Genomic DNA, 27,538 nt, shown 5'->3' on the forward strand with positions numbered 1-27,538 from the left:
ATGCTCACCATCTCTAGCAGTCAGAGAAATGCAAATCAAAACCACCCTAAGATACCATCTCACTCCAGTAAGACTGGCAGCCACTATGAAGTCAAACAACAACAAGTGCTGGCGAGGATGTGGAGAAAAGGGTACACTTGTACATTGCTGGTGGGACTGCAAATTGGTGCGGCCAATTTGGAAAGCAGTTTGGAGATTCCTGGGAAAGCTGGGAATGGAACCACCATTTGACCCTGCTATTGCCCTTCTCGGACTATTCCCTGAAGACCTTAAAAGAGCATGCTACAGGGATACTGCCACATCGATGTTCATAGCAGCACAATTCATAATAGCTAGACTGTGGAACCAACCCAGATGCCCTTCAATAGATGAATGGATAAAAAAAATGTGGCATCTATACACAATGGAGTACTATGCAGCAATAAAAAATGACAAAATCATAGAATTTGCAGGGAAATGGATGGCACTAGAGCAGATTATGCTTAGTGAAGCTAGCCAATCCCTAAAAAACAAATACCAAATGTCTTCTTTGATATAATGAGAGCAACTATGAACAGAGCAGGGAGGAAGAGTAGGAAGAAAAGATTAACATTAAACAGAGATGTGAGATGGGAGGGAAAGGGAGAGAAAAGGGAAATTGCATGGAAATGAAGGGAGACCCTCATTGCTATACAAAATTACATATAAGAGGTTGTGAGGGGAATGGGAAAATAAACAAGGAGAGAAATGAATTACAGTAGATGGGGTAGAGAGAGAAGATGGGAGGGGAGGGGAGGGGGGATAGTAGGGGATAGGAAAGGTAGCAGAATACAACAATTACGAATAGGGCATTATGTAAAATTGTGGATGTGTAACCGACGTGATTCTGCAATCTGCATTTGGGGTAAAATTGGGGGTTCATAACCCACTTCAATCTAATGTATGAAATATGATATGTCAAGAGCTTTGTAATGTTGTGAACAACCAATAAAAAAAAAAAAAAAAACATGGACTAAAAAAAAAAAAAAAAAAAAAGATAAGAGCCAGAGCTCACCATAGGGATACAGGTCAACAATGAGTTGACCTATATGTGCCCTTAACTGCTAAGCAACACCATTTCATTAAACTACTTATAAACAGATCAACATAAGCCACCTATTGAGGGCTCCCCAAATTGAAACTGGACTTATTCAGAAAGGAATGGCTTTCGGAGTGTGAAAACTGAACCCCTTCTCAATAAGCCAATCATAAGAAGTGGAAATGTCTAAAACAGAAGAATTCACCCTAAGGCTCACTTGAGAGCATTCTCCTCAAGTTAAACCTACCTCATGAGGAGAACAAAGAGGAAAGGAGGGTAAAGAGAAAGTCAAATAGGAAGAAATGAAATATGGACCAACCCAAACACAACCCAAGGAATAATTAGTCTCCTCCAGAAAAACTGTTTCTCAACTGTCATTTCCTCTTATGCTTCAAACACGATGCTGTGGCAGTGAGTTCACCTACCAGCCACAAGTCAGATGTACACTCCCAGAGTTTCACGAGTATGATTCAAGGAACTAGGTAGGCTTCTGTCTCCCCCCTTCTCCTTTCAACAGTATCAATGTCAAGAGAAGGGGGACAAGGACAATATCATATCAGATACCTACCATTGCTCACCATCCGCCTGGCCACTTCCCACAAAACAAGTCCAAAGGCCCAAATATCGACCCTCTTGTAAGAATCAAAGCAATCCACCTGGATGGTTTCATCTAGAACTTCAGGGGCCATGTAGCGCTTGGTGCCTACACGAGGATTGTTCCCCACATCAAGCTGATTGGTGCTCTGGGAATGCATGACTGCCAGGCCTGAAAGGAAGAAGACAACAGTGCAGATTAGCTCACTCCCTTTCTCACAGAAAGGCTTTTGAAAGGATTTTAAACTAACCCCAATCAAAAGTGCCCTCTGGTGGTACATGTGGTCACTGCTGCATTACACCCAGAATCATCCTTGGAATACTTGGGGTGACTTTTGGAGTGACAACAGGAAAGAAGGCTAATACTAGAAACACTGTGGAGTTACAGGAGCCTCTAAGGGACAAAATGTTTTGGGCAAATGGCAGACCCATGCATTCAATCCATATGAGGCCAGTGCTTGAAGTCCATAGGAAAACAGGCTCCCATGTTAAGTGTGAGCCTCAAAGTGGCTTAACAAGTAAATTAAGCTCTCAAGCTCCTCCACCATTCCCACTCGTCTCCAAACATAAATTTCAAACAGTGCAAGACTGAGAATTTGAGGTAATTTGTCACCACATAAAGGGCAGACTGCAACAGGCTCTGCTGCATCCCTAAGGGGAGAGCTGCTCCTCTGAGCAAGAAAGCTGCCAGACAGGCCTCTCTGCCTGGAATCAGTGGAACAGACAGCACTAAACGAGACCTCAAGTCAATATGTATCTCTCATGTTAAATGGCCTGAAACACTTAAAACAGGGCTCTTTTCAGAATTCCTCAGTCAATGAGAGAGACCTGGTATTCCTGACTAGCCGGGGGTGGTGGTGGTGGGGGGGGGATAGATGGATTCAGACATGGTTTATTTGAGGATGAATTACTTATTGATGCGTACATAGACCAACTGAAAATAATTCACTTGATATAATGAAAAGTGCCAACATGGAGCAGGATGCCCCTGTAAATCTGTGCAATCCAAAGATCTCTTGGAATTCCCTCAGCTATCTGTTGAGAATCCTTCTCTTTTCACTTCATGCCTTCGAATGTGTGGGACGATGACTCTATGTAACGCCAGGGAGGTAGCATATTGTTATCTCATCCTTAAAAGTTAGCTAAGATATTTACTAAAGCAGTGTGGGTCCCTCTTCTCCTATTTTTATAATCAACTCTAAGATTCTAAGGCCATTGTAAATATTTCCCAAATCATATATGCCCCTCACCATTCCCAGAACCAGAGATGATCTATGAGAAGATTAAAAGGATACAATTTAAACAAAACATAGCAATACAACCGTGGTGCTTTTATTTATTTTGGTACTAGGGATTGAACCCAGGGGTGCTTATCACTGAGCCACATCCCCAGCCCTTTTTTGGAGGGGGTGGGTGGGGTACTGGGGATTGAATTCAGGGGCATTCAAAGACGGAGTCACATCCCCAGCCCTGTTTTGTATTTTATTTAGAGACAGGGTCTCACTGCATTCCTTAGTGCCCCACTTTTGCTGAGGCTGGCTTTAAACTCACGATTCTCCTGCCTCAGCCTCCTGAGCCGCTATGATTACAGGTGTGCGCCACCACGCCCAGAATGCTTTTAAAATATGTCTACAAGTTCTTTGAAACTTTTCTCTTCAAGAGGTGACCCTAAATTTCTCATCCCATTAGTGTGGGCTGAACTACTAAAGATAATATGGCAAAAGTAATGAGTTGTGTCTTTAAAATCAGGACATAAAAGACATCAGATAATTATAAAAGCCTCCTTGTTTGTTCTCATGCCTCTCACATCACGTTACAAAGACATTCAGCAGCCCTGTGGAGGGCCACACGTAAGGAACTGGGGCTTGCTGCCTGTAGTCATGTGGGTGCGCCATCACTGAACTGGACCTTCTAGCCTGCATCTAGCCTCTCAGATGACTACAACCCAGATGACCAGCAGCTTGACTGAACCCTCCACAAGACCCTGTGCCAGAAGTCATTCCAAGCTCCCTGACCCTCAAGGAGATGAGTGAGACGATACATTTGTGTCATTTTAAACTGCTAAGTTTTACAGGGAATATGTTACCTACTAATAAATAATTTTTACATTAAACAAACAAAACAAACACATGCAATGTGTGAATTCTTATTTGAAAAAGAACTGGAAACATTTGAAAATAGATATTAATGATATTAGAAAATTACCAAGAATTGGTTACACTGGAGATGTATTTTTGAGACATTTTTAGAGGATGTGTTTGAGGTCATCAGGAGAAAAGTGTTGTGGTGTCTTCAACGTATTTTCAAAGAGGTTAGCAAAAATACAGACAGGACCATATACAGATAAGGCAAGTATGCCAAAATGTTTTAATTTAGGTGTTGAGAATTTAAAGTGATCACTGCACAATTCTCTCAATCCTTATATATGTTTGAATTTTTTACAATAAAAAGTTCAAAAAAAAAAAATAAATGGAATGCCACTCATCAGTATTAATAATAGAATGAGGGGCTGGGTGTGTGGCTCAGTGGTAGAGCTTGCCTAGCACATGTGAGGAACAGGGTTTGATCCTCAGCACCACATCAAATAAATAAATAAATAAATGGAGGTGCTGTGTTCATCTACAACTAAAAAAAATATTTTAAAAAATAATAGAACTATTTCTAATGAGTGAGCCTTAATTTCTGATTATAATGTAAAAAATTATATACAAATTATGGTCTTATAAGAGCCGTTTCCCATACTACATTATAAACCCCCTGAATACTAACATCTTAGTGTAGATTTTTAAATCACCTGATGTATCTAATTAGAAGGCTGCAGATCAAAACCAACTGTAGCTGAAGAACTTATTACAAAATGCCCCCACTCTTTTCCTTACAAGTCTCACATCCTAAAGTCAAGAGCTCAATTTATCCATCCCCCTGAGGCCACTAGATTATAAGAGTAGCAACCATTTGAATCCTTTGCCAGGCATTGATGATAATTTCTCAGCCTTATCAGAATCCTGTGTGGTAGGCCTAATTGTTTTTTTAGTTATACGAGTAATACACATACATGCAATGATCAAAGTTTTGAATGGGGCAGAAGTACAGAATGGGGCAGAAGTACAGCCCTTGGGCTAACACTGCTTGCACAGACTCATGCAAAAACACAGGGTAAATAAAAGAGAAAGTCAGAATTTAAACCCAAATTGCCCTGCACCAAGAGATATAACACAAGCGGTAAGCATCTTCTACACTACAACAAAACTGCCTGCAAAAAGCCTCAGGGCCATGTACTTATTGTAAAATAATTTCTAAACATGAAAGAGAAGAGTTTCAAGGGATTCAAAGGAAGTAAATTTTCCTAACTTACTGTCATATCCCTTGTGTTTAAAACCAAACAACAAAATGATAATAAGCCTTATTTTATTATAATTAAAGCTAATTTTGCTTAAACCTTTATCAGTCTTAACAATAACTGCAATAATGTGATAAACCATTTTTTAATCAAGTAACATAAGGACTCTCAATAGTCCACTGAAATAAATAACCAATATTATAACTCAGTTCTCATTAGCAAAATTATACAGTCAATATTTTAGGCATTTAGGATGAATACAGTTTTATATGAAATGCCATGGTACATGGAAATAATCTTCTTAATAGTGCAGTTAAAAACTACATTGAGAGCTGGGGCTTTAGCTCAGTGGCAGAGCATTTGCTTAGCACGTGGAGGCACTGGGTTTGATCCTTAGCACCACATAAAAATAAACAAATAAAATAAAGGCATTTTGTCCATCTATAACTACAAAATATTAAAAAAAAACTACACTGAGAATTACCCTAACACCATGAAAATTAGATATTGTAGTAGAACAAAATGAACTATTTTGCTCTTTCTCAAATTGATAATTTTGTCTTAGTTATAGAAGAATGATTTTAGAAAACATCTCTAAGACCTACTCATTCCACAGAATATTTCACTGTGCACCTATTTCATGTGAAAGTTTGCAAAATCGTTATGTGACATTATTAGTTGCCTTTGAGAATGGGATAGTGACTGTCTGAGTCTAAGGTGACTTTCCTGAGGTGACTCAGAAAAGAAGAGCAACCTGGCTAGACACTGGAGAAAACAGAAGTAAAAATGGTAATTAAAAAATGTTTTTTTTTTTTAATTTACCCAAATCTGCTATGCAACACTGTCCATTCTTCTTCACCAGGATGTTTTTACTCTTTAAATCTCGATGGGCAATGGCTGGCTTCCCTTGGGTCCCAAATATCTCTATGTGCAAATGTGCAAGACCACTAGCTATAGACAGCACTATTCGAAGGCAGCTAACTGTATCCAGAGTAGTGAGCTGAAGATAGTCATACAATGACCCCATTTCATGGTAATGCGTGATCAACCACAACTGGGTACTGGAGTGCCTTGATGTCATGTCTGAAGCAATGAAACCTGGAGAGAGTAAAAACAAAATTAAATTAGATATGTGAGCATTCCACACTGTAACTCTTCATAGCCAGACACAGTGACTTACACAGTAGAAATCATCTGCAACAAAAACAAGTAAATAGCAATTGCCATGAGAGGTTAACAGACCCAGCAACAGAGAAAACAATAGCATTTATTCCTTAAAGGGGCACTAATTAATTGGAAATTTTCATATTAGTTTCCATTGTAAGTGATCCTTTAGAAAATATCTTTATGTTGTATTAAGATTCAGAAAGGTTACTTTGTGTTTGTGCATAATAATAGTGCCAAATTCTTCATAATGTTGATATTCCAAGCACAGATCATTCATCAAGCATCCTGAAGAAAAAAAAAATACAAAAAATCCAGAACCTGGATACCTATATGCTAGTCTATATACCTATATGCTGCCTGCCTGTGATTTCTGCATAATAATGGACAACTCCTGTAGGCTCATTGACCTTTATCTGCTCAACTGTAAAATAAAGGAATGAATTTGCTAGATGATTGACTTTATTCATCAAATAAAGAAGGAACCGATAAGAAATATTGAAAATTTTGAGGCTCTTTTTTCAGTCACACAGAAACATGATGGTGACAATATTTGTTGGCTAGAAAAGACACATAAAAAGAAAAAAAACTACAATATGTGAAAAGTATTATAATGTATACTCTACAAAGGGCAACACAAGCCCAGAGTAGGTATTGAGATGTTACAAAAGGCTTCCATCAGAAAGTGACAACTGAACTGCTCTCAAAGGGAAGTGAGACGCTGACAGTTGTGAACAGACACTGAAATTTTGAGGAAACTTTGGAGCCTACTAAACGAAATTTTAATCTTCAATAACTTTCCCCAAAAGAAATACCCCAAACCAAAAAACAAAAACAGGAAAAAAGCAAACAAACAAACCCATCACCACTTTAAAGAAATTAAATTGCTATTGCATATCTGTGTGGCCTCTGCTGATTTCTTTCCCCAAGGAAAAGTAGCCTCTGATTAAATAAGTGAAAATCAAACTTTTGATTCCCTTACTTTCCCTCACCACCCTAGGTCTCAAAAGAAGGATTCTGTCATCCCATTAATTATGTTCTGAACCTTCAGGAAAAATGACTTTTTAAATAACGAGACTTTTTAAAAACTATTTCTCTCTCTCAAGTGTGAATTCTATAACTCCATTTGTTTTACAATGCTGGGGCACTTTTGTGGGCTATTTGTGTTTTGAGTCAAAGCACTCTGTTGTTAGTGGAGGTTGAGCAGGGGCTGGAGGTTGGAACTCTGGCACAGGCACTGGATGTGTTCCGAACCAGGGGACAAAGTAATTAGGGCCTCTTACTTCACACTCAATGTCATCCTCCCAGCCCTTTCAAGAGCTAAAAATAAAACTCAGTCTTAAGTAAGGTGACCAGTGCTCCTTGTGAGCCTGTCACTGGCACCGGTCATGGGAACCAGGTACTGGGCAGCTGTGACAGCCAAGATGTAAGGCCACCACCCAGAGCAGAGCCAGAGAGGGCTGTGCCCAATGCTGCAGGACTGGCTCACAGGCCAGCCCCACCATCCCAAACTGGGTGACCTTGCCCAAGTCACATAGGGTCTCCTCCAGCTTCCTCATTCATAAGATGAGGGTAATGGCAACATATGTCAAGGGGTAACTGTTAGAATAAAAGCAACACTGCATGTAAAATGCTTGACCTGATGCTTCACACACAGTAAGCATTTAAAAATGGCTGGCCACTAATACATTTTAAAACAGCCCAGAGTTCAGTCAAAACCATAATAGCAGCTTTTGTAATTTAATATTTTTTTGAACAAGTTGTTTCCTTTCCTTGCATCAGTTTTAAGAAACTGTAATCTGCAGTTTACAGTTTCTTAAAACTGATGCAAGGAAAGGAAACAACTTGTTCAAAAATATTAAATTATGAAGTATGATATGTCAAGAGCTTTGTAATGTTGTGAACAACCAATTAAAAAAAAAAGAAAAGAAACTGGGACTGGTGGAACAGTCAGGCAGCGCCTGTTCTGAGCACAAGACAGCTCTGGAGTGGGAAGGTGGAGATGGCTGCACAAGATAGATGAACTCAGTGCCACTGAATACTTCGAATGGGTAAAGTGGCAAGTTTTGTGCTATGTATATTTTACAACATGTTTTTCAAAAGGTATAACACAAGACTTTGGAGTGAATTCTCATATTAAGCAACTTCTGTAGTTTTAGTAATGAGGAAAAGAATGCTCAGAAAGATACAACTTTGATCCCAAATAAAACAGTGGGCCTCTAACAGTGTCCAGAGTAGAAGCCAGTCTCCCAAACTCCCGGACGACTATTGCTCCTATCATGTGACACAGTGTTCCCGTGGTCACTTACCTGTTAAGTGCCACACTAGACATAACAGAAGAAAGAGTTGAAATTCAAACCAGTCCATCTGAAAAATGTTATTTTATAGGTTTGGCTAAGGGAATAAAAACTGAGGGCCCAGAGTTTTACATGTACAGATACATAGAAATATACATAGATAGAATTTAGTTATGTATTTTGGGGGACTTATGGGTGGGAGGGATCATGATCTTATATTCAAACACAGCATGTAAGCCAGGTGTGGTACCATGCACCTGTATTCCCAGCTAGTCAGGAAGCTGGGGCAGGAGGATCACTTGAATCCAGGAGTTCTAGGCCTGCCTGAAACACAGCCAGATCCTGTCTCAAAAAAAAAAAAAAAAAAAAAAAAAAAAAAAAAAAAGTCTATGCACAAAAGGCTATCTGTTTCTATGATCTTTCTTAATTAGAAAGACTACACAATCCATATGGCTGAGATTATAATAAAGGTAGAAAGATCTTATGAATTCAGAATTTCCACAGATCATTAGGTAATAAGAATTGGATAATGTTTTCCCCTATGTGATCACACTAAGGGAATCTAACTTCTTATATTTGAATCATACTGTAAAGGTACCTTTCAAATTTTCCTTGTGATTAAATCCAATTTAATAAATATTTTCTGCCATGTGCAAAGTACTGTGTTTAGCACTAGGTGTGAAGGCAAAAGCAATGCAAAAGATACTTGTCCACAGAGTACAATGGCATCTATCATAGGCAATTTAACTAGAGTGCATGGTTAAGAGACCATTTGCAGATTACAACAATATTTGGCATATTTTGCACAATGAGTCTGTGAGCTCTGTCAGTGGGGATATGTGAATGTGCCCTTCCTTCAACAAGTCTCGGACCTCACGTGCTTCTTAAGGGTATGTGTACCTGCTTGTGAAGAATAATTCTGCTATTTGAGAGAAATATTTTTGTATGAGATGGCTTTTAATACCACTAACTCAATTTGTTCTAGTGGCAGAGAGAGAAATAGGACATTCAAAGGTTATTTTGGCTATAGACAAATTTTCATCTCATACCCTGACTCTAGACTCTAGAAAGCAACTCCACTGCTATCTGACTGTCTAGCAGACCAGTGCAGGATACAAAACTGCAAGATAGAGTTAGGTTGCCCAGAATGATTCCCAGCTCCCCTATTCAACCTCCCTGAACATCAGCTGCTTCGTAAATTAAAACTGGAAAAATAAGAAAAACCTACCCTCTTATGGTTGTAGAGAAGGTTACATGAGAACATGCACATGAAGCACTTAGATCAATGGTTACTGCATAGTAACTACCCCTCACTATTTTTGATAGTGTTCTTATTGTCGTCATTACTGTGGTTACACACAGACATCTAACGGTAACACATGGCAGTGTGTAAAAATAGAGCAGAGTAAAACATGAAGCTGTGCACAAAGCACAGCAATTTTCCTGGGAGAAACTGGAAGGGAACTGAGAAGTTTTAATGGAGGAAGAGGTGATTGTAGGATGGGAAGGGGACAGTGGGTGATCAAAACAACATGCACAGGGACAAAGGGCCCTCAGTGTTCATGGCAATCCCAAGGAATGGCATCTATTGGTGGCAGCAGAATGTGGACATCTTGGTAGTTAATGCTTAAGAGACCACAAGGAGGCCCAAAATAGGGAGTCTTGAAGGCTGGGCCATTAGTCATAAATGTTGTAGGCAGTTTGGGAACCGTCAAAGACACTTTGAGCAGAATTATCTCTGCTCCTCCGGGGAAGACAATTCAGTGTGGCGTGAGGGGCTGGAAACTGGTAGCTGACAGCAACAGTAGCACTGATGAGGATTAGGTGATGATGAGGGCCCCAGAAGGAAGGGAAGGGGAGAAATCGATAGCAGAAACTGAGACAGTTCTGAGAAGAAACATCGTGGCTACACCGAAGCTTTGAACAACCATCAAACCACTGTCTGAGACACTTAATTCGGATTTAGATACTAATTAATAGTAGTGGAACAGAAATACATTCTGGCATGGTCTTCCTATACGTCAGAGCTAATCCAATAGCCATGAAGCAGCTGACACTATGCTATCAGGTTAAAGAAGCAGGTGGCATTCTCCCTCCATGTTAGTGTAAACACATTAGGAGAAATTTTGCAAAGTTACTGAAGTTAATGGCCCAAGGAATAGGTTCACCCTTATACTGCCATTGCAGGATTTCAGTGGGCACTTTACATATTTCACAAATGTTGCTAAGCTTTAGTTTCCAAATTAAAATGTATGCTGAATCCCTCTGGAAATCTGGTCTTTAAAAATGATGCCTAGTTTGAGGGAATGTGCATTTAATTATGGTGTCCCTGGGAGCTGTGAATCTCTAGGAAAGAATCCAAAGATCTTTCTTAGTTTGATTCAAGTAATAAATATTCAAAAAGGGTGGGGTAAGTAGAACAACCCATGAAGCCTTGAAGTGAACAATACAGGGCAAATTTTTGTTGTTTAAATAACGATCTGCAGATGTAGGAATAAGAATGAGCAATAACGGATTTCCTTTTCATCATCCAGAGAATCTTACAACCTAACTTATTTGCAGATTTACACAAGAAATTGGCATTAAAAGAAAATTAAACAGTATATAAATGCTGAGGCTCCCTATTTTACTTTTCAAGAAAGACTCTCAAATTCACATTCAGCAAAAGAAAAAGGGCAAATGTCACCAGTTCCCTCTACTTAGACACAATTAACTGAGGGGCATCCTTGTACTTACCTAAAATATTTTCATGCCTCAGCATCACAGTGTTGTACAATTCTGTTTCCCTGAACCACGACTTCTCGTCACGGGAGGAAAAGATCTTCACGGCGACATTTTCACCTTGCCAACTGCCCCTCCACACCTCACCATACCTGCCTTTCCCTGCGGAAAAGAAAAGAGGAGTCGCTGGAGGGTGACTCAGGAGAGGCAGCCAGCCTGACTCCTAAGAACACACCTGTGAACCTAGTGTCTGCAATTCAATCCCTCCCATTACTTGCCATGGAAACTCAATTTGGGAATATCAATACCACAGCCTTTTGCCTGTGAAGATATATAAAAGGTGGATGGAATCTGCCCTACCCAAAGTGATAATAAGCTGTCATCTGTATCTGCAGTGTACACTTGGCTATTAATTACAATGTTTAAATTTAAATTCCTCTACTGAAAGGCATAAAATGCATATGACTTTCAAAAACATATGCAAGTTCTTAAAATCTAGATCATGGTATGGATTATTAGATTTCAATGTTATGCTAAAAGCCAAAAAAAGATATGTGTAGCTGAATTTAATAGCTTCCATGGTGGCTTCCTCTTACGGAATCACCATAGGCATTTACTAAGCATACAAATCTGAATTTATGTATGCATTTTTTCACAAAAAAAAGAATATTAAATTTAAGATATGTGTTCTGCGGATCAGAAACAAAGATAACAAAACACAAGCTACATAGGAGATCGTCACCCTCACAACCACCATCCCTACAGGCTTTCTTGGTGGAGGATATATTTCTAAAGAGGATTTGCAGTCTTAAACACATAATCCCACAACCGTTTTGATTTCTGACATTGGTCATGGGTATTTGTTTATTAGACAACCCCTGCAATGCCACAAACCGGGTATGCTGAAAAGACCACTTGGAGAATACATTTTTAAAAACACAGTGACATTAGTTGGGGTCTGACCTGTCTATAGTCCCCTCCTGCCAAAGTCATATACGTGTCAGTTGTCAAGGACATGTTCACATTCTCTTTAATTACAGGTAGGGGTGATCAGGGAGTTTTGGGAGGAGGTAATTACCTCAGTACTATGGGCATCAACACAAGGTATAATCAGCCTGGGCAACAAAGAGGCAGGAGGAGATACAACTTACAGGGGAGTGGGGATTTCTGCACAGACAAGTGGTGGCTGGGATCACAGGGTTGTAATAAGCAGCTATAGAACCACCTGCAGTGCAGGAATATAGTCCCTGGCTAAAAAATGAAGCCATTGAGGAAGAACTCAAACATGGAGAGAGCGCAGATCTGTCCAAGTGACACCCCTGAAATATCTTCAAAACCACTAAATCTAGACTCCCTAGGAACCAATGTTCCCATGAAACCCCGATGATTAATCCAAAAGAAAGTTAAAAGAGGCCAATAGGTACTCACTGTGGGCCACTGTTGGGTCTAATTAATAGAATTCTGTATTAAACAGACACTGTTTAATACAGAATTTTATTAATCAAATCACAGCAATTGCTCAGCCCTTGTAACTTAAGACCAGGGCTTGAGCAAAGATGCTACAAAATCGGAAGCCAGAAAAATGATATGCTAATCTTTTCCTATCTACAGTTCCATTTTGTATTTTTATTTGCCCTTCACCTGCATTCTTTCATTAGGAAGGAAAGAAAAACAGCCCAAAGAATTGTGGACATAAAGTCGCTTCAAATCCTTCCTTTTTTTCCCTCCACAATAGGGTAGATAGATATAATTAAAATAGAAATCAATTTCAATGAATTTCAAATGCTTTTGTCAAATGTTTTTTGAAAAAGCAATCACAAGCAGAAGGCCCCTATAAAAGTGGAGTTTTCCAAAAGCCCTGGCCAGGTGCCCCCAAAGGAGATCCTCAAGGCACCTAGAAGTTGGGCATTTATCGATCTGATCCAACTTCATGTGGTTTTTGAAACACAAATGATAACACGCTACCCATGCAGTTTATCACATATATTTTTATCCAAAGCTGTACCACATGAATGCACATCACTGCTTTCATTAAATCTTTAACACCAACCCAACAAAAATGTAAAAATTAAATTCACACTATCACAAAAAATGCTGAAGAACATCTATAGAACAAGAAATCATTTATATTTTTAAAGGTACAATATTATTTGGCCCTTCAGACTCTGGATCTAATTAATCTCTGCCAACTGTGAGGGGTAAGCAGCCCCAGGATCGGAATAGAGGGTGGGTGAGACAGGTGCACATCCCCCATCACTGCCTTCACACCATTATGCAGACACCCAGGTTCATAATCAAACAGGATGCTGGTGAGTATAAGAGGACAACTCTGGTTGCTTGTAACGAGCACATCTGGGGTTTTTCTGGCTTTACCTGCTCTATTCTCAGTCTGCTGTGCAGGAGACAGGTACAGTGGGAGACAGCTATGATAGCTGCAGAACTAAAGAAAAGTGAACAAAGCTGCTGCCCATCACCCATGTGCCTCAGTCAGCAGTCACTGCTCTTTCTACTTCTGTGCAACCTCTTTTCTAATCCTGAGCTTGGGATATCCCTCTTCCCAAGAAAACAAGAAGAAAGAAAACCCACAGGATAACTGCCAAGGCAGTGGATGACAATCAGCCACTTCCCGGAAGGATGAGAGGACAGGCACCCCAAACTGTCTAAAGAAACCCTGAGCACTGGGAGGAAAGTAGAGGTGGTACTAAGCCATTATCACTACCGTAGCCATCCCTGAATGGCATCTGAAGGGGTATCAATGAAAAACATCATGCACCCTGCAAATACACACACCCCATGTTAAAACTAACAAAAATTAGGACTTTAAGAAAGCATTTGCTAGGCATGGTGGTGCACACCAATTCCAGCTACTTGGGAGCCTAAGACAGGAGGATTCTAAGTTCAAAGCCAGCCTCAGCAACTTAGTGAATCCTGTCTCTAAATTAAAAAAAAAAAAAAAAAGGTGGGGGCTTGGGATATTGTTCAAAGCTAGAGCACCTCTAGGTTCAGTTCCAGTATTGAAAAAAAAAGTTTTAAAAAACGTTTTACACTATTTTTCTGTTAAAACAATATAAAACAATAAGTTAATCACAAGTTTTGACCAAAAAAAAAAAAAAAAACCCAATTCCTGGGAATTGATTCTGAGAACACAAAACAAAGAAGTGATATGTGCAAAATCGTTTTTCAAGTGGTACTGTAAACTCAACCAGTGGATTCTTAGAAACACTTTAAGACTACGTCTGATGTATGCAAATACACAAAAGCTATGTGAGCTTAAAACTACAAAGGGGGCATTAAGTAAATCATGCTCCATGATTATATCAACATAAAAATATGTTCCCATATGGGGAAAATGAAAGGCCATAAAAATGCACATAGCTATTGTAAATAAAGGAATTACAAAAGTACCTTTGGTAAAATTTCGGTTCTTTAAAAACCTTTAAAAGTACTTTTTTAAAATTTTCAATTGACATATAATTATACCCATTTATCATTATTTTTCAAGAAAGGGGGAGAGTGAGAGAGATTAGAGACTTGCAATAAACAACTTCACTATCCAAATACTGACTTACCTTGGATCATTCCATATCTGCAGTAGGGGACAGTCATCATCAATTCACTTTTCAAGCATTGCCACCATCCCAAAGGGTTCACATGTAATGAAAACTTTGACTGGGTGTTCTCTACACTAACTACAACCATCCCACGCCTCCTGAAGTTTAGTGAGCTACGTGTGTGACATCGCCTAAGTTTAATAAGGAAGCAATAAGCACCAGAAGCAGACTTTGCAAGTTCTATCCTTCTTGTACCACCACAGCTAACATTACCTACTATTCACCCAAAAAAAGGCGGCGGGGGGGAATTACCGACACACTCCAACAGTGTTATCTGGCGAGCCACTGTTCTTTGTACCAGAAAAGGAAGACCAGAGCCACTTCCTGATGTACACGAATGATCCAATAAATCCTGTGGTTTAAGACAGAGAAAAAGAAATGACTGAGTGATGGCTCCTGGTTTCAAGGGTTACAAACATGTTGCTGTAACTCATGTGGAAAGTGGCAATCCTGGGCACATGGCCATGGGCCTGCCTACAAAGCTACACCAGAGGCAGGATTGGTTTCATTTCTTATGAAAAACCAGAAGTCAACCCTCTTCCCGATGCCTGGTAGATTTTCCTGAAGGATAAGCACCTTTCTGATGCCCAGAGTTTTAGAGTAAAATAAATAAATAAGCTGAGCAATCTAAAGATGCAAATCAAAAGGTTTAAGAAGCAGGACTGAACAGAGAAAGACTAGCAGATGGAAAAAGAAGGGTACAGGATCCCTTCAACTCCAAGAGTTGGGTATAATTTACCATATTCTGCTCTGCTCACGAAGTATCTATCAAATGATCCACTTTAGCTACCATACTAACAAGAAAGTCTAATTAGGAACAGACAAATTGGGAGTCTGAACAAACAACTCTCACACTGGCCATGGAAATATCCATTCATTAACCATATGATTAAACTGGTCCACTCAAGCAAGAATGGGCTCCCTGGATAAGGTTACCTTTTAGTTGGGTGAGGAATAAAAGGATTACTAAATTAATACCTATTTCTCATTTTTTTAAAAATGTGAATCACAAATTGGAGGGGGGTGGCGAGACAATAAAAACACAAAGCCAGGGTCCCAAATTGACTCCTGCAAATGAATATGTTGGCAAAAGGATTCCTAGATGGTTCATTCATAGTTTCCCTTCTTATTGTCAGCATAAACCAACAAGCACAAGTCTTTTGGTAACAGATGTAGATTATCTATAATAAATAATATAGTGCCCACAGTGATGGTGGTAAGGTTGCAGTAATGTTGAGCTAACACTCTCCAAGTCTCTTCCTTTCTCAAATATTTCAGCTGCCCTATTAAAGCAATGCATCAATTTCTGTGAATTTCACCTTCTTTACTTCCTCTGAGAATCACTGCAAAGTACTGTGGATCGGCAAAATTACCAAAAGCTGAATATCCAACAGAAGAAATTCAGAACCCTTAAAAAAACACAAAAAAGATAATCAACAAGAAAAATGAGTGTAGATGAGGTAGAGTTCATGTGCTGGGAGGTTTTTCCTGTCTACTCAACTTTTTTTTTTTTTTAAGAACAATAATTCTGAAAATTAAACTGCTAAAATTAAATGTGTTGCTTTTTCATAATGTACAATATTAGTTCTAAATACAGGCTATAGATGAAAAAAATCAACTAAAGACTAATAAATATGTCCTTTAATCTGGGATCTCAAGACTTCTTTTCTCAACATAGGTAAGTGGTAAAGTGAGGGTATGCTTTGTTAAATCACATCAAGGAGGAGACTGCTTAAATAAGCAAGTATATAGACCAATAAGGACAATTTGTTTTAAAAATTGTGTAGGTTTCTATGTTATTATATCGTGATATGCTGTCAACTGACATGGCTGAGTTTAGAAGACTGTTTTGGCATGTACTCTCATTCCTTCAAAATCCTAAAAGCTATTTAAATGGTAATTTATACTACTAGATATTTCAATTATTACCCTTGATAATTAGTTATGTTAGCAGCTCTGAGGAATAAAGTTCTGACTAATCTATTTTAGAATCTTGCTTTGATGAAGCTCTGTCAGGATTCATCCTTACATCTTCTTGCTGCTAACTCAATAAACTCATTTAATTTTCCTTAAAGCTTAGAATGGAGTTCTGAGTAAATTACTAATGAAAATTTATATTTCTCTACTTTTCAAAACAAAATGTCATTATTTCCTCTTCTCCTAGTTCTATACAATTTAAATAGATTGGTAAAGGAAAGCTACAAATAGCTATTTTTGCCCCTTTTTCATACAAAAAAGTACACTTGACTGGCAGCCCAGGGATGGGGCAGGTAGCAAGGCAAGATGCTCCCCCTATTCAGCCACCATCCCATGTTCTGGTGACTCAGTAATGTGGATCCTGCAGTTGTCCAGGTGCACTACCTGGTGCTACAAAAACTGCTGTTGGTGAAGATACATGTCTCCAGAAAAAACGAAGCTGCAGGGCAAGCCTAACTGCAGAACTATCAGGCACTTTGAAGCCCAAAGGAAGACTTAATACAAGATGAGATGGATAATATACAGGCATGGCATTAAATAATACTGAGTCATATTAGAAAGATATTGCCTTAATTGTCTTTCAATTCAATGGATTATGACAAAGAATCTATTGGTACTGCATGTCTTTCACACCTCTTTCGTACCATAAATTTTTGCCCTTTTCAAAGTAGGTATCAGATATAGCACAGTATCCATGTAAATAGTATTAATTATTTTTCTTTTATGCTTTATGGTAAGCTTCTATTTATAGCAAATGATCTTCTTTTTCTAAAGTTTAAAGTCTCTTTAAAATTAAAATTTGACGCTGGGCACAGTGGCACTTGCCTATAATCCGAGCAGCTCAGGAGGCTGAAGCAGGAGAAGTAGAAGTTCAAGGCCAACCTCAAAATTTAGCAAGGCCCTAAGCCACTCAACAAGACCCTGTCTTAAAATAAATAATAAAAATGGCTGAGGATGTGACTCTGTGGTTAAATGCTATTGGGTTCAATCTGTAGTACAAAAAATTAACAAAATGAAATTTTAAAAATAACTAAGGAATGCAGCCACTACTCATGTTGTCATTAAAAAAATACAAAAGTGATTATTAAATGTCTGAACACAATGGTTTTCATACTGAGTAAATGTATATGTAAAATACACATAAGATTTTGAAAACTTAGTTCAGAAACTAAAATATCTCAATTATTTTTATTGATTATAGGTTGAAATGATAAAAATTACATGTGTTGGGTTAAATAGACTATCAATTTCACCTGTTTTACTCTTTCGTTTTATTTTACCTTTTTAAGGTAACTACCTTAAAATTTAAAATTCCATATGTGGTGCACAGGTTTCTACTGGCCCACAGTGGTTTAATCAAATGACTGCACTCCACAAGGGGGCAGCACAAGAGCACGAAAAATTTAATAGCTGCTTTTTTGGATGTCAAGTTTTAAAGTCTTAAATTATAGGGTGCTGAAATAATCTCAAGGGAAATTGATTTTTAATATTAAGTAAAAGTGCTTCCTTTAAAAAGCACTTTTACCGCTAAAAATAGAGTAACAGAATACCAACTCTAAGCCCTCCAAAATTACAGGCAACCAACCATTCTCTGTCCCTTTTTCTTTACCCCTTACCCCCACAAAAACAATCTACTGAAATAAATCCCCTTCTCTACTTCTCTATCTACATAAAATGGATGTTCTCATGCAAGGGAGACAAACGCTACCATATGCTTGCTTAGGAAATAAGTGACCAATGGCCTGTGTGTCCATTCACTGTTTGCTTTTCATGCCAGAAATATGGAAGTGTCTTCAGCCATCTTTATTGTGCTTTAGATTCCCCGAGGGGTCACAAACTCACTGCTAAAGTGCTGTCTCCAACATTGGTAGTGATGAGCCCTTCAATGGTGCCGTACTCCACATCTCTGGGATTGAGGCGTTCTTGGTTGCGCCTTTTAAATTTTCGGAGAGCCACTCCCAGCAGGCATGCTAGAAGGCATACTGCAAACACTACAGAGAGAATAATGAGGCCCACCTCCAAGTGGAAATGCTGTGTTCCAGGGAAGGACTTTCCTGGAGATGGGGGAGAAAAGGGTAATGGGCTGTCAGAATCACTGCTTCCTTGTTACTTAGCATAACCATAACCAAGTAGCTCCTGATCCTGACCACATAGTCTCACAAGACACAAAGTGCTAAAACTAAGATACTTCTCTCAATACCTGGCCAATAGCCCAGCCATTTAATCCATCATTCAATTAGACGTAACTGGAGTTTGAAAAAAATTCCACTGAGAATCAACTGTATTAATTAATGTGCATGAAAGTGTTTTTAAAATGTAAATTACTATACAAATCTTGATATTACTCTTATTTACTTGGATTTGGTATATAAAGATGCCCTTACAGACACTATACCATAATATCCCTGTGAGAAAGTGCTATCTTGGTTAAAACCAAATTACCCCATCTGTGCTCTTTCTTCAATATATCTTGAGAATGTCTACTGCTGAATTCTCATTGATCTTTTTACAGCACAATTCCTGTCTCAGAAGCTATTTATTCATCTGTGCATTTAGTCACCTACTCAAACGTTCATTCACTGATTCACTCCCTCGTCCAGACATTATTACAGTACCCATTCAAGCACTGGTGCATTCACTCAAACATTTCACCTATCACACATGCAGATATTCACAATGGATCTCCACTTGCCTACTGAGTTAAATTATTATTATTTTTTTTTTGGTTGGACAGTGAAGGTCCATACTTTAAGGATCCCCAAACAACACTCACCTCTGAATCAGACCCCTTATGACATTATGTCATAAGTCCAGCCCTTCTGCACATCTGCTTTACCTGTGTCCATGTCCTCGGCCCCTTCAGCAATGCACTCTCAAGCTGAACTTCCTTTGTATATTTCTCTAACTTTCTAAGCCCAAACAATGACCTAATGTACACAATCTTCCATGGTACATGTCATTTGCATGATCAAATTTAAAAGTAATCAAATATAACACTGAATTATAAATATTGTAGCCCCTCAGATTAGAAAATCCTTAAATAAAGACAGTAAATCTTCTGTTAAACCTAGAATCTAGCAGAGTGTTCTATAGAGAAGGAACTTTATACATAATCATTGTTATGTGAATGCAGACCTTTCTTCATGTCTTTCCACTTGATTAATGAAAACTCACAGTGCAAGAGAAGTACCTCTTTAGTTTTAATATTTTAAATATTTGATCTCTCATTTTAAAACCGTTTATTATTCAGCCCTATTTGTTTACCATAATTTGTGTCTGCCGTAGTAAGGTCATCAAATCTCTGTAATGTGATCCCTTATCAGCTTTTTTTGCTTTTCTGACTCTCCCGTTGGTTATTTCTAGCAGTGAATACTCCTAGTAGTATCTCTTACTCCACCTTTCGTGTTTTTTCTTCTTTTATGAGTGCAAAATTAAGTAATTATACCTATTAAAAATGTACTATGCATTAAGAGAATAAATTTGGCTTGGAGTGAGTCTATGGTAATATTTGCAGGGGCTTGACAGTCTAGGGCTCATTTAATGGGAAAACAGTTTCAGAGCACTGGTTTCCAGAAGACAGGAAATCTGTAATGAATACACAAGAGAAAGGATTCCACATAAACTACAAGGTTCGTGAGAAATCTCATCTGGCTTCTAGATTCAGCCATAGCTGGAGAATTGGATCTGGGAGGAGGTTAGGGAGTCCGTTTGCCAACTTCCTCATAAAGAGGAAAGAGCATTCCACTCAAGCACAGTTTCTTCTTCCCTACACATGTGGCCTAGAGATGAGTGTCTACTAAGTGGAATTATTTCAGAAATTATAAAAGACATCACAGCCCCTTAATAAAAAGTGGCATAGAGAGCTGTACACCCATTGGTGGTGACCTAAAGAGAACTGATCGGTCAATCTCTTCCCAGAGTGGATGTCACCTTAGTCACTTTTTCAGATATGTCCATCCTCCTTTTGAGATTCTAAAGGGCCATGCCTCTTTCCTCCTCACCTAAAGCAACCTTCTATATGGCTCATCACCTTGGTTCAAAGAGTAGGAGGAGAGCCTCATGGCTGCAAAGATCTTTAACCCAAACAGATCAGGACACTACTAACAAAACCCTAATCTAGAAATAGAAAAGTGCACGGGGACCTTTAGTGGGCAGCTGGGCCGTGATGTTCCTGTTGCACCAGTCCCCTTGGCAGCACTCCACGGCTTGGCCAGGTGATGGCGGGGTCTTACAGGTCATCTTCCCTTGCTCATACACCTGGAAGCAGCCTTTCTGGTACACATGGAAGCCATCGTTGATGCTCAGTGACGAAAAGCACTGCTGGCCTTCACAGTGGTCCTCATTCCCACAGGAAAGGCCTTCACACACACACATGTAAAGTTTGGGGTTGACCTTGGGCTTCTCATCTGCAAAGGAGAGAAAAGCATGGGGAAAAAAAGAGATCACTGTCTGGGTTTCACTCCCACAGAGGGAACCACAGTAGTTGCTTCAGGACCATTCCAAACACATTCACGGAGCAGAAAGTCATCACCATTATGTCCACATTTCATGGCCTCATCACTTGATCAACTACCAAATAGTCACCTCTCACCCTATGAATGCATTTATATAAGCTGAAACGGGTCCACGGAGTTCTGACAAGGAGGTTCTCTCCCTGTGGCTTCCATGTTACCTCCAGCTTATACCCCGGTTTTTGCATCCAAATAAAATGTTTTGCTGGAACACAATTTTCAACACCTTAACTTTATTCCCAAAACAGTTCCTAAATATATGACAGCTATTAACACCAGTTCCTGCTGCAAAAATCTTCATTGATGAGAAGAATAAGCAATACTGACTTTCCTGTTTCAGAACCTAATTGCTTCAGAATTATTCTTGTATAATGCAATCTATAGCTATAAATCCAGGTTACCAATAATTCCAGTTAGATGTCTAGACTAACTTTTCTATAGTAATAACACTCACATTTTTACATTGATCAAAATGAGAATTCAGAGCCACTGCCTAATTTTCAACTGTCAAAAAAAAAAAAAAAATGGGGGCACCAAGCATCCAGGATGAGGGCACAAGGAGACAAAGGGAATGGAACAATGTTTGAACACTAAGGCTAACAAGTAGGACCAAAGGAATATCCCACACCTGGTGAGTCCAGGTTACAATGGAAGGAAAGACAGAAATGCATTGTAAGAGAAGTACACTTAATCAGACCTCCTAATTGTCTCTTTTTCAAAACACCCATTTGCAGTTCCATTTTTCATGTCACTCTTTTCCCCCTCCCTTGTTGGAATGGTAAGTTTGAACTTGCTTGTTCCAACCGTTTCCACTAGTGGGCAAAGAAAGAAAAGATACAATGTAAACAGCCAAGTACCAGAGACCACTGATTAGTTAGCCAAGGCTACTTTCACCAAAGCACCGTTCATATAAGGAAATTCAGCTTGCAGAGTACCTTCCAAAGATCTCTGGCACAGACAGGCTGCCCTCTAATCCCTGAACCCTCAGTTGTGGGTCTGTAAGATAACTGCTTTCTTTCTTAAAATAACAGGTCGGGTGGCTGTGCTTTCAAGAGAAGACCTGAAGGTGAGGTCTTTGAAATGTCAAGTTCATTTACACAGATTTGTGTGGGTGTGTGTAGAGATGTGGGTTATCTCAAAAAGAGAAAAGTGTTCTTAATCTTTCTTCTTCCCTCTTCAAAGAAGTGGAAAAATAGTTCACTGCCCACTGTCATGTGGGTGCCTCGTCCCACAGAGTAAGTGCATGCAGACACACAGACACAGCCTTCTATTTATAATTGACTTGCTAGTTCCTTTGAAAACCACAAGGGGCTCATCCAAAAAGCAAAGACATGCCTGAAAGCAGAAAATCCAAAATAGTCGCTGACAGTGCTATGTATGTCACCAGTCTCACCCCTGAGAATCAAGAGCCCTCAGACATTTTTAATGAGCAAAAATTTTAATGAGCAAAGAGATAGTTTTTATTTTCTCTGAGCAGAGAAATCCAAAAGAAACTCCAGCACCAATCTATTTCTATGAGGATAAGAAACATATATATCTGCTGACATAATCCGGCAAAAAGTTTACACTTGCCAAAACAGAGTTGAAAGATAATATTTCCAGGCAGTCTAGACATGCTCACCACTCTTGAATGGCATGAAGCTGGACTGAGGGCTGCCAACTATGCTGCCCAACAGGTGATGGTTATTTGGAAGGAAAAGGATGGGTGGGGTGAATTAATGGTATCATATTGATTTATTTGTGATCTACAACAGGGAAATGAATGACTATATTCTTAAGACTCAAATAATACAGTTGATACAAATTTGAAACGTTTAAAAACTAAGTGTTTTTAAAAGATCAGCCTGATGTGATGATACACGCTTGTAATCCTCAGCTGAAGAGGCTGAGGCAGGAGGATCACAAGTTCAAAGCCAGCCTCAGCAACTTAACGAAGCCCTGAGTAATTCAGAGAGACCCCATCTCTAAATAAAATGTAAAAAAGGGTTGGGGATGTGGCTCAGTGGTTAAGCACCCCTGAGTTCAATCCCCAATATCAAAAAAATTTTAAAAATTTTAAAATTCACAGATGTCCACAATACCTAAGGAACACACAGTAAAAAGTGTGCCTGCTGACTCTGGATTGGGGATGAAGAGTTAATGTTGAGATTAAGAGGTAGAATGAAAATAAAGTAAGGGTGTAGTTATTCGTGGACTAATAATAGATAGAGTACAACATACTCAACCCACTGCAATAAGGCTCATGAGGAAGAATAGCAACAGCAAACAAGTAGTTCTAGGTTACAGAGGGCTTTCTCGCCCTTGATCCTATAGAAATGGACGGTCTAGGGGCTGGGATGTCATTCAGCATTATACTGCATACTTAGCATGTGCAAGGCCCTGAGTTCAACCCCCAATATCACAATCAATTAATAAATAAATCAGTAAATAATAGAAATGGATAGTCCAGGGCTGGAGATATAACCCAGCTAGTAGTGTGCTTGCACAAAGCCCTAGGTTCAATCCCCAGCACCACAAGGAAAAAAAGAAAAAGAAATGGATAGTCCAAGCTACCAAAGACTTAATGAGACTTTATGGCTCTAATAAAAAAAAAACAGCAATTAAAAAAATAACAACAATAATAGTTTCTCTAACATGTTCTCCAGCTGAACAGGTTTTTTTAAAGTAAAGTATTTTTTATTTTATTTGATTCTTACTTTCTAGAATTATTTAGACAATTTGAATTGGGCAATTAAATCTGCTGAGCCTCTCATTAGATCCTTACCAAAAATTAAAATCAAGTGACCTATAACTCACCTGCTCTCAGACAGAGATAGGGCTCTAACCTGCCATTGGAAATACTTTTAACCTTTAGATAAACTGACCTGGGTGCCAAATGCACACTTGTAGGCACTAGCTTCTGCACTGGGGTCTATTTTGGGAGTTTGGAAACTTTTATTATTATTTTTTTAATTTTTTATTTGTTTTAATTACTTATACATGGCAGGAGAATGCATTCATGCACTTTGATAAAAACATAGATGGGATATAATTTCTGATTTTTCTGGGTGTACATGTTGCAGAATCATATTGGTCATGCAGTCATATATATATGTATGTGCATATATATATATATGCACATACATAAATAATATCTGTTTCATTCTACTATCTTTCTTATCCCCACAGCCCTTCCCCTTCCCTCCCATCACTTCCCTCTACCTAATCTATGGTGATGTTATTCTTCCCCAGTGCCTCCTGCCTTATTGTGAATTAGTATTCGCGTATTAGAGAAAACATCCGGCCTTTGGTTTTGTGGAACTGGCTTATTTTGCTTAGCATGATATTCTCCAACTCCAACCATTTACTGACAAATGCCATAATTTACTCATCTTTAAAGCTGAGTAATATTTCATTGAGTATATATATCCCATTTCTTTATCTATTTATCTAAGCATTCAGATGCAGGAAGGGTCACTACTTTTCTAAGGTTTCTAGTTTTTTTGACAGGATGTGTAGAGAGTCTGGCAGATATTTGGACTGTAACCTAAAGAATTCTGCCAGAAGACAGCAGCCTCAAGTACATACCATCTTCAGTAAAATTCAACTTACTGTGCCCACTTCTGCAATGTACATAGGCGTGAAGCAACACTAGCCTTAATCAGATCTCATGGGATCATACACTAAATCAAAGAAATTCACTCATTTATTAAATACTGTCTTTGGATCTTCCATATACTTCCATAATTGTGTACAGAAGACCACGAGGCTGACTATCTTTCAGTTGGTGATTCTTTGCAACAAGATATCTAAAACTGGGATTTACATATCTTACCTTCCATACTCAGGACAAAATTTTAAAAAATTCAAAAATAGAAAAAAAAAAGCAAAGAAAAATGACTGCTAATGAAATGTAATAATTAACTTAATCTCTGACAGGGAAAAAACATAAGCCGAGTCTAGCAGTTAGCAATACAAAAGTACAAGACCATCACGACTTTCTTCCCATTTTGCTCTTCACCCAAACTTTTATCTTTTTAATCTGTACATTCCCATATAACTAATGAGCAGAGTCCTTCATGTATGGGTTTTTATATACATGTAAATATAAAGGAAGATCCTAAATTCATAAAAACATAAGAATTACCACCCCCCATACATACACACATACACACACACACACACACACACACACACACACACACACACGTCAAATGTCACCATGGCAATTTCACTGACAGACGGGGTAAATCTGAAGAGATGCCAAAAGGATTTTCTGAGCTAGGATTATTAAATCAACAAAGAAAGTTAAAAACAAGGTAGAATATTCCCAGATACTGGTATCCACAATTCTTAGAAATATAGCAGGCCTCAAAATGTCCATGACTCAGTTTGTCTTGTCAAATTGAGGAGTCACCATAACACGTGTGGGCAGGGCAGCCTTTGAGGGCCACAGATAAGAGTGTGTGGATCTCTAAGCTCTTGGACTGGGATATAAATATAATATACATCAAGAAACACCACAAAATGGATAATTGTGTCCTGTGAAGGGTTTTCCACAGCACAGACAGGAAGCACCATATCTGATATGAAGTACTTTACACTTGCCTGTGCAAATAACCAGGAAGTGCCCTGGCAGAAGGCAGCAAGTCTACTCTACCTAATTGACATTCATTTAAATAATTCAGTAGTTTAAATGTCAAGCCAGAGGTATTCCCTCTCTGCAGAGCTCACCCACATTGTTTGTTCTAGAAGGCACCTCCCAGCATTACTCAGTGTTATGGCTGGCTCCATATGCCCTTTGTATCACAGGAACCAGGGCCGTGTGAAAACACTCACAGCCTGGGCTGGCTGGGAAAGGCGGCGAGTTCTGACCACAAATGGAGGCTGCCTCCTATAGAGAGGGAGGCCAAGGAGTGGGGGAGGATGAGGACTGGCTCTGCAAACCAGAGATGCAGGCTGGGAATCCCAGGAGTTTACCACGGCCAAATCTTTAAAAAGATTTTTCTTGTTCTGGGCAATACTCAGCTTGCCATCTGGACACACCTACCCTAAGACTAATCCTAGACTGGCAGAGAAAGAGGCAGAGCAAAGAGCATCATGGACTTTCAAAGACGGTTCGTAGTCTGGGATAATCTTGTATGTCACAGTAAAAGTATTCATATTTATATTTGAGACTTCGGCAATCTAAGCACAATACTATGGACTTATCTATTCCCACCTGCCCAGTCATGCACTCTATAATGCTTTAAGGCATTTAAACTGATTATCATTCTAAATGGTGCATAAAAGCCCACATTTCCCACTAAGATCTTTCATACAAGACAAATGAGCAAACGCTACAAGTAAACCAGCCTGTAGCTATGATCCATCCTTGGGTCAGCAAAAGAAACAAGCTGATTTTTTTACAGTCTTACCTCAAAGTAGCACATATAATAATGCAGTAATTAGATTGTAATTATAAAAGTCCAATAGCACAGAACTTACATTGGCTAAAAATGGAGCTCCAAATATTCCTGGCCTTCTTCCAACCGTCTAAACAATTCATTCACTTGGAATGGCAGTTTATATTAGGTTTATAGATTATGGGACTCCTTCCATCATTTTCTAATCCGGAACACAGTTTGGCACTTCTCCAGAATCTGCAAGCATTTGAGATCTCTGGCATTAAACAAAGGCTTAAGGAAGGATTTTGTAATGCCAGGTTTCATTGCCAGCAAGCCTGCTCCTAAAACAGGAGCACAAAGGTCCATCCGGAATGCCTAGTGAAGGGCATTTGATCCTCTGACAAGAAGGCAGGCTATATGCTCAGGGATTAAATACCCCAAGTGCCCAGATGCTTTCTCATTATAAACACTCATTTAGGGAACTCACTTTCTTTTTCCTTTTTAATCAAAGAAACTGATACTTAATATTAAGTTGTAAAGCCAAGAAGAAAATGTACTCTAGGATTATAAAAGAATAGAGGCATTCAAACAGCTAAAAACTAGAATAACAACAAAAATGTCTATGATTTTGAACTCATAATGCCTCCACTCCAAACATTCTCTTCCCCAGTATTCCCTAACACAGTGAATGGCAGCCCCATTCATTCACCTGCATAAGCCTGATTCTCGCTGCCTTCTACCACTCTCAAGGACAGGCAACAGCCTAATCCTTTCCTGCTGTTTAGCATCCTCTTCAGTCCCTGGCAGCTCTCAGAAGACTTCTTCATGCTTCAGGATCCAAGGCCCTATAGGTATAGAATTCCCTCCACCCTGAAAACTTGTCTCTACCTCTAATGCTGC

The 27,538-nt window shown here is 39.0% G+C and overlaps 1 protein-coding gene across 4 annotated transcripts in view; it reads right to left on the reverse strand.

Moving 5' to 3' along the window:
* Positions 1 to 27,538, reverse strand: part of ACVR1 (activin A receptor type 1) — a 124,872-nt gene that overhangs the window by 13,166 nt on the left and 84,168 nt on the right. For all 4 annotated transcript variants that reach the window (XM_081260882.1, XM_081260880.1, XM_081260879.1 and 1 more), the window contains 6 exons: positions 20,904 to 21,167; positions 18,604 to 18,815; positions 15,037 to 15,136; positions 11,189 to 11,335; positions 5,814 to 6,089; positions 1,626 to 1,823 (listed from right to left, as the gene is read on the reverse strand). In XM_081260882.1, coding sequence (XP_081117008.1) covers positions 1,626 to 1,823; positions 5,814 to 6,089; positions 11,189 to 11,335; positions 15,037 to 15,136; positions 18,604 to 18,815; positions 20,904 to 21,167 — 1,197 coding nt within the window. The remainder of the gene's footprint in view (positions 1 to 1,625; positions 1,824 to 5,813; positions 6,090 to 11,188; positions 11,336 to 15,036; positions 15,137 to 18,603; positions 18,816 to 20,903; positions 21,168 to 27,538) is intronic.

Source organism: Spermophilus citellus (genome assembly GCF_964194105.1).
Source record: "Spermophilus citellus genome assembly, chromosome: 11".
Lineage (NCBI taxonomy): Eukaryota > Metazoa > Chordata > Mammalia > Rodentia > Sciuridae > Spermophilus > Spermophilus citellus.